General features: G+C 41.7%; 1 protein-coding gene across 2 annotated transcripts in view; it reads left to right on the forward strand.

The window, feature by feature from the left end:
• LOC117205292 (beta-1-syntrophin) overlaps positions 1–17129 on the forward strand; it is a 351485-nt gene that overhangs the window by 318955 nt on the left and 15401 nt on the right. For both annotated transcript variants that reach the window (XM_033443558.1, XM_033443557.1), the window contains exon 5: positions 3241–3464. In XM_033443558.1, coding sequence (XP_033299449.1) covers positions 3241–3464 — 224 coding nt within the window. The remainder of the gene's footprint in view (positions 1–3240; positions 3465–17129) is intronic.

Consider the following 17129-nt stretch of genomic DNA (forward strand, 5'->3'; position numbering starts at 1 on the left):
AAGTATTTGCCGGTTGGATGCCGCGAAACTTGGTTGTATCGGACGCAGCTAATTACCGTTACTTGGTCACGACGAGTCGTCGATTTTCCCCGGAAACAAATTGGATAAGCTTGTCGCTTTTATCGTTTACCAGCAGCTGCAATAATCGACGGTTAACCGGCGGCGGATAGCGTCCCTTTGCGCACCAAGACACGACTTAATGGAGCTACGTCGGACGCACGATCGTCGGTGAAATGTAAAAAAGCGGCGACCAACCGCAGACTCGGAGCCAGTAATTAAACGATCCTGCGGAAACGGGTCGCAAAGGAAGCGGGGCAACGTGTCGATTCGTTTTCGCTAGGGAGTAGTACGTGCGGACAACAGAGAGACCATAATAGAGAATTCCATTGTCCTTTTACCCCACCGTTCCGACGTTGTTTAAGAGAGAAACAAAGAAATCTCGAATTGATATAATACTATTTGCAAATAAATCGAAAGGAATTCAAAGAATAGGGTGGGGGAAGGTGAAAGGATGGAGCGGAGAATCGAGTGCATCCAGAAGGATGCTCTCGCACACGCGGTCCAGAGACACGTGATTTAACCATCACGGCGTAAACACGCAGCGTTTTCAGCGGAATGTCAATATTCGACAGTTCAATTAATCCCCGATGTATCATCCCTGCGGGGAGCAGATGGAGGACACAATGTCCTCCATCTACCCGTACCTGCATTCCGGCCGTACTGAAAACCACCAGCCCGTTATACAGAGAGAGGGTTTACATGGTTGTATCCGGCGCACAGGCCACGCGTTCTCTCCTTCCGCTCGATATTGTCTCCCGGATAAGTGGCAGCGGGAAAATGCACTTGACACTTATGAGGCTACATTTCTCGAACGGCAGGCGATACACACACGCGCGCACACTCTCCCTCTCTCTCTCTCTCTCTCTCTCTCTCTCTCTCTCTCTCTCTCTCTCTCTCTGTCTTCCCTTTTGCTTTCCTTCGTTTATTCCGCTTTTTCCATCGTCCGTGTCGCCTACGAACGACGCATGTCTGGAATGCAACTAGAAGTGGAAAGAAACTGCCAATGCATCCTGTCTATCGTTGTTTCCTTTCGCTCGCTGAAAAATTTTCTCTCTTTTCTCTCTTTTTTTCATTCATGTGCTACTTACATGCTCGTCGAACGTGTAAAGGCAATAACGTGCTATATCATCACTTTCGCGTAATATAAATATAAATATAAAAAAAGATATGAATATTGGAATGCCAGAGAAAAATGAAGATTCGTGGACAACTATCAGAGTGTTTAAAATTCATTGTTACTAAGCCCAATGAAAGCCACTTGAGAGCTTAGATAATGAAGGGAAATTTTATTTCCATTTCTATGATGTAAATGATCCCACAAATTACTCAGTTTTCCAACCACTTTCCATCTACCTAGGATGTTATCACTAGAATTAAACTACAGAAATGCGAGCACAAATAATTATTATCTCTTGCACATAGTAGAATAGTGTCGGAATGTATGGTGACGAATTTTTCCGCGAATGTGTTGACGAATATGTTCACGAGTTATCCGTAACAATTTCTAGAACTGTTGGTTCGAGACGGGCCGGAGCCAAACCCAATAATTTAATATAATATAAATTAAATATAATGATATAAATTAATATAATTGAAATATAATAAGAATATAATTTTTAGAATTTTGTATTATATCGTTACTAAATAGTCAAATTATTGAGATTCGTGCGATAAAAATAATACCAAATATAACTATATTTATCCAACAATTTTTAATTAAACTAAAGAAGTATATAATATGTCATTAGGAGTAAGAAATCTCCCAATTCTACAGTCGTCTTATTACACTCTATCTATCTTGTCTTATTCGCACTGTCTACTTCTCACTGGTGCCCGTGATACACTCGCAGCAGATTGAGCAGAAGTCAGATAATGTTGGTCAATTGTCGGGAAATCGCCACTCCGCATACATAGTGTGTTCAATGTTATAACACGATGTACCAAGAATTCCGTTAAGCCAGGTTTACGCCACAGACGAAAGCAACCGCTATTTTCAAGAAATAGATTTTTAGCGCTACGACCATCCGCGTGTCAGCGGTCAGATGTTACGGGAGTAATTCAACGGATTTGTCATAGGATGTATTTTTAACTTATTCGTAGCACTTCTCCGTAGCTCAATAATCGAGACCCTGTCACAAATCTTAGAGTTCCTAATCGGTCATGCGACGACCGACCTAACAGTTTCCGCAACATAACTCGGACACTCTCGAACATTCTACAGAGGTGTGCGTTCCACCACCTCCACGTACACCCTCACACAACACCTTCTAAGGGGGATCGATTCCTTCCATTCAATTGCACAACGTGCAATGAAAGGGAAGGTACGAGGTATAAAGAATGCGGAAATAGACAATTTTCGATCAGAATCTGCAGAATCTACTAAGAATCTATCAGAGAACTGAGTCACGCGAAAATTACACGGAAGTTCGAGAATTAACAAAATCACATCTACGAGAACACAGTCACGTCAGAATAAGCAGAATAAGCAATCAGGATCTGAAAACGCACATATACATATACACGCTAGTTCGTGTATAAATATAGTCAGATTCATAAGCAATCGATCAAACAATCCTCCCGCAATCGTACAACACGAGAGCGTACACGATTGGTTACACCCCTGGATCGAATGTACGGGCTTTCGCTCGATTTTAGATGGACGAGCAATTCCCGCTCGATAGCTGTACATCCGGGTATTACTGTACCTACAAATTGTTATTCATTTTGAATTCTTATCCCAAACAAATGCAAAACTCCGACATTCCAATTCTCTGCTCATTAATCTGAATCAGTCTCATCTATTTTGTATGAAATGAGCAGGCGTCTCAATACAATACGATACTTATAAACGAAAGTATATATACCAACAGAAGTATAGTATAGTAGTATACATGGTGGCATTCGAGGGAATGAGAAATCGCAAATTCCAGTGGCGTGTTGTTATCGTGGCCGAGCAGGTGTCTCGCATAATTTCTGCGGCTCGCAAATTTGCCTGGAGCTCACGCTTCGCCTTGACTCGCGCGTGTCGCCGAAAGAAGCATTCTCGACGGGGCGTGAATCGTGCCGGATCACGATTTCCGCCGCGATCAGCCGGCTGTTTGGTTACGTGCATACACCCCGCGTATCCCACTCTCACGCACAGAGAAGATTTACGAGCCGTGTTACGCGATCTGTCCACAGAACGGACGTGCTAGCAGCGAGAGCAGCGAGGACGGAGCAGGAAGCAGCGCCAGCACCTCGCGAGGAGCCGGAAGTGGATTCGCACTCGGTGGTGGATGTACTGGTGGATGGCGCAGCGTCTTCGGCGCCGTTTCCGGTCGGGAATTGAGGCTGTACGAGTGCGCTCCTTGGAGTCCCGAAGCTTGGGCCTCGCCCAGCATCACCTGTCCATTGATCGCTACCAGGTGAGCAAAATTTGTATTTTTATTTTCTATGTGCGTCGTAAATATTTTAGAACGAGAATTTAAGGTGGTGCTGTGGAAAATTGGAAAGTGGAGAAGCGTAGATGAACAAAGGGAAGAAATTGGTACGTGAATAGATTGGCAATCGAGCGGTCGATTGGGTGCAATATATGTATGAAAAAATATTTAACAGTAACGAGAATAATAACGAAAGAAAAATATATGTAAATTTAACTGTGGAGAACGTGAACTATTTGAAATATTTCATACAGTTCAATTACATTTAACGCTTAAAATTTAGAGATAGTTAAAGACATAAACTTGGAAACTTATCTTATCGTTCAAAAGGAGTGTGAAAATTAACACATTATGAGAGTATAAAATAATGTAATAAGAACAGAAGATATAAAAGGTATAGAGGTTATAGAGTAACCCGAAATCCAACTATTTCAATTTTTACATCGTAAACCTCCAGTACCTTAGATCGCGGGCGGTCTGGCTATGATCCTCCTATTCTACTGCGACGTTATACGCGAACTTTCACGATCCGAGATTCCACAGTAGATTGAAAACGAACTTTCCACTGATTTTACGTTAATATCGCATGAATTCCAACTTATATCTGCGCTAAATATTCCTTGTCCTTTAATCTTCCTAAAATCGTTTTCAAAGTACGCGTAAACCTTCTCTAGCAGGGACTAACTAACTTGCTCGTTTCACTTCACATACCGAACGATGTATCTACGTATAACGGTGCATAGCATACTTGTACATTGCGCTCTCAAACAATCATGCGGAATCGGAGGCGGCGCGTCGATAATCGCAATCGATAGGCCGCGAAACGAGTCGACGTCGCGGGGACTGCGCGTTTTAACGGTCCGCGCACGTAACGGCCGTCCCGACGCCGCGATACGAATAGCCGAGCGCGCGTATAATAGTCTTAATTAAAATAGTGGTCTAACGAACACCGCTAACTGCGGTAATCCGACGTGCCTCATTGGTAATCCCCCGGCTGTGCCAGTGAACACGAATGCGTTATGTTGGCCGGCCTGCCGGTGGCACGATCGACTGCCCCCGCTCCCCAGCTCGTGGCTACGATATCGAGCCAAATTCTGTCCTACTATGTGTCCGTGCTTGCACAACTGTATGTGTCCATATGCATGTGTTGGTGTGTGTGTGTGTGTGTGTGTGTATCTGTTGGACGACGTGACACCTTCGCGGTTGTCTGTCCAGCGAATATCACCACGATGATCGGCCATGTCTCGTCCATGCGATTGTTTCGGCCGAGGTGCGAGATCCTGTCGACGTTTCCTTTGGATCGGTATCGAGTCTCTGAATCTGGAGTAATTTATTCGATACAATGAATTAGCGGTTTTTGTTTCTACCTCTATGTTCTTTTTCTTTCCGGATGTTTCATTGAAGGAAGACATAATTTGGGAGGTCCCTCAATTTTTATATTGTAATATTAGCATTATATACAAAGTGAATTATGCGGTGAGTAGATCCAAGATCTGGCTTTGAAAAACGTTTAAAAGATTAGAAGTAATGCTCTTCGCTCGTGTATCAATTTAGTCTTCCGTTGTTCTCATCTAAGAAACTAACATATTTTTTGTAGTAACGTTAAGTATATAAAATCATATAACCGAGTAGAGAAATTATATAAGTTGGGATGAACATATTAATCGTAAAAGAAGGAAGACCAGTTTAAAAAATATCGTCTCTATTTGTTAGACCCTTTGATTAGGGGATGAGGATGTTCTCTAAACAAAGATCCAAGTTCTGTATTGCTTGACTTTGCTCAAACTTGAGTATCAGTTTTAAAAACTCAAAGATCAGTTTAAAATCGAAGATGCTTTCAATTGGGCGAGGAATTAAAGATCCCTCGACACTTTCTTAGTTACATAAATCACTTATCGATCAAGATCGAAGACTTTCACTTGAAGGAAGGCTTCACGGAACCTATTTTATTTCCGGCAATGCTCGACTAAAAGCAATCCCGTCATGATGCTCCTGTTCGAAGGAAACAGCGTGTCCATTTGTTCGGTCGCGGTGCCCTGTAATCGGAGAAGTCCTGCCCACGGCGACGTAAGATAGAAACAGAGGCGGAAAGAGACGCGAAAATGACCGCATTCCCTGGAATTGGATTTCGCTGGAGGGTGCTCGCGATCCGGAAAGTTAATGCAACCTGGGCCAAGAGAGCCGCCAGTCGAGACTGTGTGGTTAATACTACGCTGTCGTGGAAACGGCCATCAAAAAACGAAGAAAGCGATCTTCCCGTCTACGTTAAACGTTAAACGGACACCGAAAACACAGTCGTCCTTTCATTTCAAAAACTCGAAGGTTATCAGTTCGATCTGAATGGGATTCAAGAATTTTGTATTTGATCTATCGGGTCGTATCGAAGTATTCGAATACTCGCAGACGTATTTTACACGTATTTTTATGTCGTATGACGATAGTCGTGTTATTATAGTATTAATGAAGTTGCAAAATATTTTATATAACGCGTATAGTATAATGATAACAGTTTAGTTTTCTATGGTAAGTGTTAAAATATTTTCGCGAGCTAGTATATATATGTATATTTTATTGTATCTATTGAACGCAGAAGAAAACAGGGTGGGAGGTTTGTTCGTTGTTGAATTACCATCACGGCGAGATACAGGCTGAATTGATAAGTAATCGTCGGCCATAAAGCTTTCGCGCAGCGTTCGACGATAATAATCGAGTTGACGATACGGGATATACAAACGCGGGGAAAAGAATCGAATTTCCAAACAGAAACATTCACCAAAGTGGTGTATCGACGAATGAAAAACACGAAAAATGGTGAACGATCAAAAATCATCGGTCGATCAACAGAGAGTGATTCCCATTGACCGATCGATTAATACCGCGATGACCGGTTAGATTCGTTTGCCAGACAAAATAAGCGAAAATGTGAAGGATAGATGAACGATGGAAAAATGAGAAATCAACGACCGCCAGCCGATTCGTTGGCAATCGGTCCCGTTCTCGCATTCGCGATTCCGTCGTCCGATAGTTGTATCTATTATTATTTTTTAAAACCTTGTAAAATTTATTATTATTTAAAACCTTATTATTATTTTTTAAAACTTTGTAAAACCTTGTAAAAAGTATTAATCGAGTCGAGAATCGACCTTTTTCTGGCATTCTGACGAACTTGAATATATCAGATGGAAGAATAAACTCGATTCCGAGTATCCATGAAATTTTTTACCAGTACATTTCACCAGCCCCTGTGTCTTTATCGTCTTTACTTTTTTCATTCGAAAAACCAGGCAAACGAGAATAAACGTTGCACGAGGTGGTGTGGGAAAAATGTTCGATCGTTAACCAGACGATTGTATTTTACAGCAGATCGCCTTTAAATCTTGTTTACATCTCGTGTGTTGGCCAGCGTGCCTGGTTAAATTGCCGTCGTCGCCAATGGAGTGATTAATCGCGCTGATCGTAATTAACGATTTAGCACGCCGCTCACGGAAACTTCAGAATCACGTCCGCGCGCAAAGTCCCCCGACAGTAATCGTTGCCAAAGTAATCACCGAAATTACCCTCGATGCAGCGGCAACTTGTTCGGTTATTAATTACGGGGGCAACCTCGTACCCTGCTCGTTTAAATAACGATTTCCTTTATCAACGACTTTCGTCCTTAGACAATTTCCTTCTACGATATTATTCGATTCTTCCCGATATTATTCCCTTTGGTAAGGAGCCTTAGAGAAAATTGAACAATTCTCTCGCGAAACTTTCGAATCTCTAATTGCCAACGATAAATTCCCAAAGAATTTTGATTAAAGCACCTCGCGATCTGTTTCTATGATACGCAGAAGTTTATTCTACAGGACGAAGCGCTTTCGGGTTTAAAGCTGAAGCAGTTTTGAACAGTTGTGCGAATCTGATTTGTCCAAAGTCATCTCCAGCACAGGCGAGTAGTCCGTCTTTGGTGCGACGGTAGGGAAACTACGAGAGGTATGACACGCGTGAGATTATTCTACTGCTGTCTGGAGTCTTGCGCTAAGGGTGAAATGAATGGAGAGTCTGCAGAATGGTCTGTTCCAAATAGCTCAGTCGATGAAACAACCGCGACGTCTGCCGTGCAACTGTCACGGTCCATTGTCTTTCCATCATTAGCCTGTATCATATCAAAGCTAAGAATAGGAATCTCTGTGGTGCTTCGTGCAATCACGAGTCAAGATTCGTGAAGTAAAAATTTGAAGAACAGTTTGATGAAATAATACTTGGAGGAGGAGAAAATAGTAAAAATGTTAAGACCTTTAATTTAGGAAGGATGTAGATGAAATTGTGAATCAGAGTTTAATAGAAATATTTCTGTTTGCAAATCTGACACAATGATCGTGAATTTTTATGCAAATTCATATTTTTACGAATAAGATTCAAAGAGATAAAGTCTGACTAGAGATTTGCTTCACAGTGTGACGAATACTTTACTTTGAATATTTGACACACCTTTCCGTGTTATCCTTGCCGTATTAAATTTCCATAAATGAATGCATAGATATTCATAAATCGATATCATAAGAAAACATTTGTACCAATTTTTCACGGAGTATATCTCAAACACGATAGAGTCATAAGTAGCGTAAAATCGATAAAAAGCTGAACGTGTTTGCGTAATACTTTTTAAACCGATTAATCCAAGGAGTTGACGATAATTAACGGATCGGGTGTGAGCTTATGAAAGTTAAAGACCGTGACCTTGGTACAAAGCAGCGATCACGGGCTCTCTTGAAAAGGGTGAACTCACGCTGGAAGCGTTCCAACCCTCTACACTCGGGGACCAACGATTGCCTGGTTAATTAATAGCGAGTGATTAATCGCCGGAGAATGGGATACCCTCGTCAAACAAACCTCTGACGAGGTCCCCGGCTTCGTACGTGATCTGCAAACGCGAGAAAGTGAAAGATCGACGGATGGATCAACAACCTCTCTTATCCGTGATTTTTTCTTTCCGACTTTCGACGTACGATGCTTTCGTTAACTTTTTAATACTCTTGCCACCGCGATCTAACACATCTCTTCTCGTTGGTTATTTCTTTTGAACTGTTAAAGAAGAACTCGACTCGACTGATCGCCAATATAAATTTCGAATAAGTGTCGTGTTATTGCTTTTTTGTATCTTTATATATTACGTTATATGTATATAGTGAGAAAGTATAATATATACTAAATTACTATTACCCTATGGAATGAAATATACGGAAACCTGTAACGAGTATTCAAAGACTAGCGCTTTCAGTAAGAGTATATAAACAAGTAGATAAGAATTTCGATGAAATCGTCAGAATTTCTACGAGAAGAGCTTTTCCGCGGGTAGCAAGGAAACATAGGCGTTGGAAAGTCCAGTTTGTAAAATTGCTTATCGAACTAAAGGATCGGACACCAGGTTGCTTCGAGCCTTTGTTAATCCATTGATTTATTAATCGATCGAAAAACGGAAGACGCCGCGTGATTTGTCACGCGAAATACGCGGCCGATAAAGCACGCGGCCCGTTTAAGGTATAGCTCGGTCGACGCATCGTCTTCTCGAGGCTCTAAGCCTGTTCCGCCGTTCAACGCAACCACGTACACGCGACAGTTCTCTTTCGAAATGGGGTTAAACGCTTGTGATTTATGTAAGAAGCTTGTCGTACTCCTTCGCGGATGCGGTTTGGAGGAGAGAGAGGAAAAGAGGAGAAGCGAAGAAACGGAAGAAGCGAGGAAAAGGCCGTGCGACGATATGTCAGCCGAAGATATGGGAATTTCGTGGCGTTAGAGAGTGCCTGGTGGATGTGACGTCTTCTTCTGACGGCTCCTCGCGCAATTTTCGACTCGCTTCCGAGCGGATCTGTCGCACGGTGAAGGATCACCCCCGCCGTGGAAATATTGTTGCGTCTCGGCAGATACGATTGGGAACAGTGGTCCGCGTGTACGATTGTAGAAACTTGGACGTTCAATAATTCATTTCGCTTTAGAAACCAGTTCTTTTGCCATTTTTGCTTTTTCCTCGGTCTCAACAATTTGTATGTTTTTACCTGGAAATGATTAACGAGTTAGCGGTTTGTTTTTGATCGCAGAAGGACAGGCAGCTGGAAGATGGAAGAAAACCGAGATACATATTCAACGAGGCGACGTGAAAAACGGCCACTTAAACGCGGCCATCGTATACCCAATTGCCGCCACTCCTGGTAGCTCGTTCTTCGAAACTTTATTCCCACTGGAAGCAACTTTCGCGATAGAAAGAACGCGCCATCTGACGTCAATGTACAGTCTCTGTTTCGATTATTTCTGCGCTCATACATGATATTCATAGACCTGGCTGGCTATAAAACATCGCACAAGTCGCGTTTTATCCCGTTTCTCCTCTGCCTGACCATGCACCGTCTTATTCTACTTACAAACTATGTCGCTGTCTCTAATCGATTCAAATCATATTCTACCATGAACCACGTTATTTTAGCGTTCTAGAATGTTAATCCACGCCCCATAGAAATCACGCGCGTTCAGAAAATCTCAACCTGTCGCTGCAGTTGCACAAATTTACCTCCCCGAAAGGAAAATATCGCTGCTTTTTAAACGAGTCGGTCGATTCGATTCCATGCGAACTATATTTAAAATCGGATCCCAGGGTGGCGCACGGTATCGACCAACGCAGTCACTCGCTCCCTCCCACTCTCCGTATCATCGCGCTAGACATTTATTTCGCGAGGCTTTTCGGATTTGACGGATTAGAGCCGAGCTTCTCGGTATCCCCAACGCTGCGACGATATTAATGCGCGTCGGCCGTGAACAGGGATGACCTGCACGCGGCCCAAAAGCTCGATATCGAACCCCTTGAAGAGGGCGGGTTTGGAGGTGAGAGAAAAAAAATGTTGCAGGCTACACCGCGTGAAGGAAGAGGGTAAAAATTACGGATAGATAAGGCCGCTAAAGGCGTCATTCGTTTACCACGAGACTGACAGCGACGATAAAGTTTCTTTCCCTCTAGAGTGGCTTAGGCCACCTCCTCCACGACGATCCACGACTCTTTATCGTCCGACTTAGGAAGACGGATGCTGCGGAAAACAAGGAACCTTCCAAGCAGAGTTGGTGATGTTGAGCAACGAAGCTAATTGGGAATGAAGCAAAATTTGTTGACAAAGGGAGTGGAAATTTCTGGAATCTGTGTGTCGACGATTAATATTGAACTTAAAATATAAGGCACAGCGAAACTATATTTTTTCGCCGTGGTTTTCTTTAAAACCGAAGGTTTTACAAGCTACTGTTTAGAATCAGTTCCAAGCAAAAATGTAAAAACTTTGTCCCAAATGAAAATGTATAATAATCAGACATCGTTTCCTATTTCTTGCCACGTTTCAACGCCAAATATTTCCTGAAATTTCTCTGTAAGAATTTCCAAATTTCCAGCTTTTTCCGTATCCTAATTCCACCCTCGCGCTTCGAACGCGCAATCTTTGCGTCGCATTCGTCTTTGCAAAAGCTTTGTAAAAATAAAAACAAACACGTTGGTCGATGATCGACACGCTGCGGCAAACAAAAGATGAAGGAAATCCAATTTCGCGTTGGTAGAAATTTATTGTAAAGTGCACTCGAAATTCGAGCGGCCTATCGCTCTTAAGAGGCTCACCGCTCGTTTTCGCGCGTGATCTGTCGCACGGAGTATCGCGTATCCACAGGTTGGTAATATCGACGTCGGTTTCCCACGAGAAATTTTATTTTTCTCTCTCTTTCTCTCTCTTTTTCTCTTTCTCTCTCTCTCTTTCATGTTTTTTACTCCGCGCGTGTGTGCTTTTTGTGTTCACGCCATTCGCGTTTATTTATTATCAGTCGGCCGACACGAACCACGGTCATCAATTCGGATTAACGCCGGCTCAACAGCAGTTTTCGAACCGCTGTCACTTTTCTCGTTACAGTTGTTGCCGGTGTCACGTTGTCGTTGGTATTGCCAGGGCCAGATATAGATTTATGAATCGACAAATCGGGCAAATTTGCCCTCGAGATGACCATCGCCGAATCTGTGAACAAGCGCGCGTTTTTTGTGATGGATCCCACAATGTTAGCGTACAATAAAAGATTCGGAAAAAGCGCGTCTGTTGTAATTTGTATTAGTACATTGTAACGCGTGAAATTGATAAGTTGCAACGAGTCACGATTCACGGGATTCTATAAAAGGTACGTTCGTATACGTAGAAATGAAGAAAGTTAGTATCTTAAATATATAAAAAGAAAAGGCTCGAAATGGGGTTAGATATTTCGTGCGTTACAACTTGACGATTTACAATGCAAACTCGATGTCAAGAAGGAACGGGTGAAACTCGCAAACGGATCGATTCACCTCGATAGAATTTCTGACGAAACGTCACAGAGAAAGGAAGAGAGGAGAGAATATTCCAGGAAATTACGCCTAAATTGCCACAGGATAAAGTTTAAACGGTTCGTCGACGGCGGCCAATATTCGGTAGCAAATCCGGGCAGCGCCTTCCGAAATTACAAATAAAACTCACGAAATCGTGACGCGATTGCCAGACACAGGGAAAAGCTTGCTACGAGAGAGAAGCAACAAGGAGAACAACCACGTGGAAAACAACAGACATCCGCATGTCGTCCCGTGAAATTGCATTCGACACATCCCTCTTTCTCTTTCATTTTATTCGCCTCGTCTTTTTCTTTTTTTTTTTTTTCTTTTTCCATTCAATAAAAGAAAGTAACAGTCGAAGCGCGCCAAAAGAAAGACGAGAAGGAGGTTGCCCGTTCCATTTGTGGATTTCGCATTCTACCCTTCCTTGAACCATGCTTTCACCCTTTTTGCGAGGCGCGCGTGTCCCTGGCTTTCCCTTTTTCCGGCTTCTTCTCCCAGCCCAGGAAGGAAACTGCGGCCTGACCTTTTTCACGGTGTCCGGAAGAAAAGTAGCCGGATGACCGTACCACCACAGCACAAGGGGCGAAAAGAAAAGAGAAAGAAACGTGTAGCTATCCTCTTGCTCTTCCTACGCTCAGCCCCGCAAGCGGTGAAATATTTCCACGAGTTCGTAATTTATAGAATCGCTGCTGAAACGGCAGATCCAACGCTGGTGGAACAGCTTAAAATCCGGTCGACGTAATTGGATGAAGCCTCGACGTAACCTTTCACGTGATTGTGAACGGTGAATCCTTGGTAATTCTTCCTACCGTTTTCTACCACCTTTTTGCTCGCTCCTTCTTTCTACCATTCGATTCTGAAAACCTTCTTTCATTCTCACGAAGCGACGAATCACTCGGTCGGATTGTATCCTCCGTAGGATCTCGCGAAGCCTCGTCGAGATTTACGCCCGAGTCACATGCCCTTTTTCTCGGGGTATTTGTTCGTAGTTCGCGAGTTGAGTTCGCTTCACGCGTTTCTCAATGTCCTCGCGAGAAATCACTTGCGAGAAAGCGCTTTATCAATTAACAGGCTTTTCATCTGAAATATATTTTTAAATAATCTCTATATTGTTATAGATGAAACATGTCGACTGCGAGTGTTTATGCAAATTTACATTTTTACGGGGAAACTCAAGGAAATGATGAGACTTAAATTGAAACTTGCTTCGCCTCCTGTCTACTGTATTAAATATATTGAAGTGAATCCCACTTCAAGGAAAACTGTACATCTTTTCTGAAGTTTAGTTTTCTTAGCCCTCGAAGTCATTGAGTATTGTTTAGAACTAAATCAATTTGAAGGGTCTCTTAGCCTCATAGTTTTCTAGGAACATGCCTTGCACAGATGATGCAACAGGGTACAGGCCAGTTTACCGTAATTGTATAAATACCCATAGACCCATGGCTTCGAAGCTCTTTCGTAAAGTAACGCTACCAGCGTGCGGGCCTGGAGTAGCATACACATTACACTTATGCTTAAACTTGCTTAAATATATTTTTCTATTAGGTTGTCCGAAAAGTGTTTTTCTTTTACAGACACGTTTTTTACAACGACGCATCTTTATACAAACATGAAAATAATCTATTGAACGTTGTGATCTTTATTTTGATAGAACAAAATGGATCATATATAATTCGATATAATAATATAAAACGGAAAATATTGTGCATCCATTATTTCCTTATAAAACGAAAGAAACTTTTCGGACGACCTGATATTATACATTCATCCACGCATTTCCTCTGTCTCTCTTTCTATTATGAGATAAAACCTTAACAAAGTAAAAGGAAATTCGCTTTGAATGTTTCATATATATATTAAATTTAAACAGTAGATTCAACTAGAATCAAACATACAATACACACTTATTATTCAAGTTATAGTACCGCGCCAGAATAATTTACTTATAATTCTCAGTGAGAATTGATTGTAAAATTCTTCCAAATAAAAAAAAAAATATGTATATCTCTGATCTTTAATTCCGTGTTTAAATTTCAATTTTCCATTAAGTTTCTCGAGGAAGATGAATGGAATAAACGATACTTAGTATGCTGGTTTGTAATTTGTTTGGCTACTAAGCCGTGTAACCGCATCAATTAATTACTCAGGATCAGCTGTGATATCGTTGCCGATAAGAGAAAACACAGAAAACTTTCTGGTGTAGCCTACAAACAAATAAACTCAACCGTAAAACAAGTGAATAACGCGGATAAATAGATTAACACGTTGACTGTCGCGATACCCATATTCGGGTGACAGCAAAGGTTCTGGTAGGGCCGCGTCACCCGTAGGCATTTGAAAAGATATTCTAGAGGAAATAATAAAACTATTAAATTGTTATAAAATAATAGGAAAATGATTTATTAAAAAGATTATTTACTCGCATTATTAAAATATCGATGGGAGTACCTAGCAGAGAACGCTTGGTACTGTGGCACGTGTGACAGAGATTTCAGTGAAAACACGTGTGGCAGTCAACGTGTCAAGGACATAAATTAACAGAATAATTATGAACAATTGGATACACCGTAAAAATACGTAATACGTGCGAGACAATGAACTATAGATTCGAAAAAACCATCTCAGATACAACTCAATCTCGTCAGATCTGTAACTTGAATCCTCGACGCATTTGCTGATGGAATTTGTGAATTCCAAACGCGATATGGTTTAAACATACTTTCCCTACGCGATGGTGTCTCCGATTTATCTTAACTGCAAACAAAAGCAAAACTGGGACGTGACAAACGGGCGGATTAAAGTTTCTAAGTATTGTAAGCGTGTCAACGCGAAGATTTCATAAAGTAGAACGGAACGACAAAGGGCTTCGAGACGAGCGAGTTAACGTCGCTCGTTTAATTCAGCCACTTTTCCATTCTCCACCTTCTTCTACATTTACCATCTCTTGTAGGCAGAGGGCAGCCCGTTTATTTATCGCGGCAGGTTACCCGTGGCATAAACGCCGGATCAGTTTTACTCGGAAACTTGGCCGCGTTCGAAGAGCCGCGTTCAAACGAAATTGGATTTTCATTGCAAACAGAGGGACTCCAGTTAATTCGCTCGTTTCTTTGTCTCCACTCTGCTACGGAAACGACATTATGAAAACGAGGTGAAGGGGGTGGTAATCTGAAATATCGCGAGGCAAGAGGAAGTGAAACACTTGTCGCTTCTGGCTTGTTAATCTTCGCTCGAACGTAAGACGTTGCTATAATATCTCGTGGTATATTATTCGCCATCGATCGTGCGTGCTTTCGTTAATAGCGTTTGTTCAGAATTTTGGATCTTAATAGCCGAAATAATGGTATAGGAACACTAAATTTACACTTAGAATTTATATTAGAATAATTATATATTTATTTGATAAAAGATTTCAAAGATATTCATCGATACACACTTGCACGCGTCTCAGCACTTTCTTCCATACCCGACTGTTAATCGACTGAACAGTTTACATTCATTTGTTTTCGAGGCGCCACGCACACACATACTTCCACACACTAATATTCACATACAAGTATCACTACTTCGCATCTAAGCTAGTCTAGCACATAAAATTATACATATCTCAATAGCGTTAATACGGTACACAGATGCTTGCCCGAGGATATACGCAAAGACTTAAAAATACCAACGATCAAAGAAGAAATCAATAGGTACGCAGAAAAATGTAAGGAAAGAACGGCAAGACATCCAAACCAGCTGGCTGCTGAAGCGAGCAAAACTCTCATCGAGAGAAGATTAAAAAGAAAACACCTCACTCACCTCACTAAAGAAATAAAATAGTCAAATAGTCGAAGATGGTATCCCGCTGGGGGTAGCCATCCACATGTTATTTAACAATTAAGTTAGAAAAATTTACCAAATGTCCAGCCGGACAAATTGTAAAATACAGATTAAATAATAAAAAAGGGTACTTGCCGATATTAATTCAATGTAGATACTAATTTGGCATTCCGTTTTCAATTTGGTTATTTTGGTTCAAGGCAATGCAATGGTAGAAAGATTGACTCGTTCTACTGATTGACTGTAACGAGCGAGCTTCGACATAGGCAATCTTTTCATTTTAAAAATGGAATTTTCATCGCCGGTGGCCATCTGCTTGAGAAAATTACGAAAAGCTATTCTACGAGGTCCGAAAAAATCGTTGTTAAGCGACTCACCGTTCTATGGCTCTTGGATTTGATTTTTTATGGCACAGTATTTTTTTCTCTTTCTTTCTATTAACCCTTTCGCTTCGAGCGCCGCTTATAGGCGGCATCCACGGGATAACCTGTGGGTACAAGCGCCGCACGACCACGCGACGTCTCCTGGGTTCGACACCCCGTATATCGGGCATCCAAATGATGCATATACAAGTACTATCTGTAGTAAATAATATATTTTTTCGTTATCAGCAGATCATCTTCTGTTGATTTTATTGACATATTGGATTAATCACTTCTTAAATTTGCTCATTGTTGAAACAACATCAAAACGTCCCTCGCAATATATTTAAACATCCAAACGATCGTATATTGTTTCATGTTAAAAAATCTATTAAATCCATTGAAAGTAAAACGATATTTCATATATGGTTCTTACAAGAATTATTGTTATTTAAGACTTAGGAAAACGTATATATACAGCAACCACACACGCGTTTTCGTTCAGTGACAGTACTTCGGCGGACTGGACTGCCGAAGCGAAAAAGTTAAGGCAGCAAAAGCACGGAAAATGCATTGACCAAATTTGATAAATAACTACCGCTCACATCAAACGACGATTTCTTTAAAAGTGACGCAAACTACCTATTGCAGAATTAGATTCGCAGAAAAATTTGATTTCGACTCGTTCGGAAAAGGAAACTGCAAGAGAAACATTTGCCTCGTCGCGGCTGATTGACTTTCCGGATGAAAAGAACCGGATAAAAAGGTGGATGAAAAACGGGAGAGGAAAGGGGTCGGTAAATAAGAGAACAATGAGGACCGGGAATCGAAAGGGACGGATTGAAAATGGAAAAAAGAAGGGACAGGATAGAGCGAAGGGAATACGGATCGGCAGAGAGTTACAGGTCAGACGCGAGAACCGTGCACGCCGCGCCGTACCGCGCCGGTGTGAAAGATGGGGTTTCGATAATCGAACAGTGAACCGGATCAATTAAACCCCCTAGGGTGGGCATTAATTATCGAAGATGTCGTCGACAGTTTCCTATCGCACGTGCAATCCGTGAGCGCAATATTCGAGTTTCAGGATTTTCGTTTCTTCCTTTG

The sequence above is a fragment of the Bombus bifarius genome, unplaced genomic scaffold, assembly GCF_011952205.1.
Source record: "Bombus bifarius isolate JDL3187 unplaced genomic scaffold, Bbif_JDL3187 scf7180000007987, whole genome shotgun sequence".
Classification (NCBI taxonomy): Eukaryota; Metazoa; Arthropoda; class Insecta; order Hymenoptera; family Apidae; genus Bombus; species Bombus bifarius.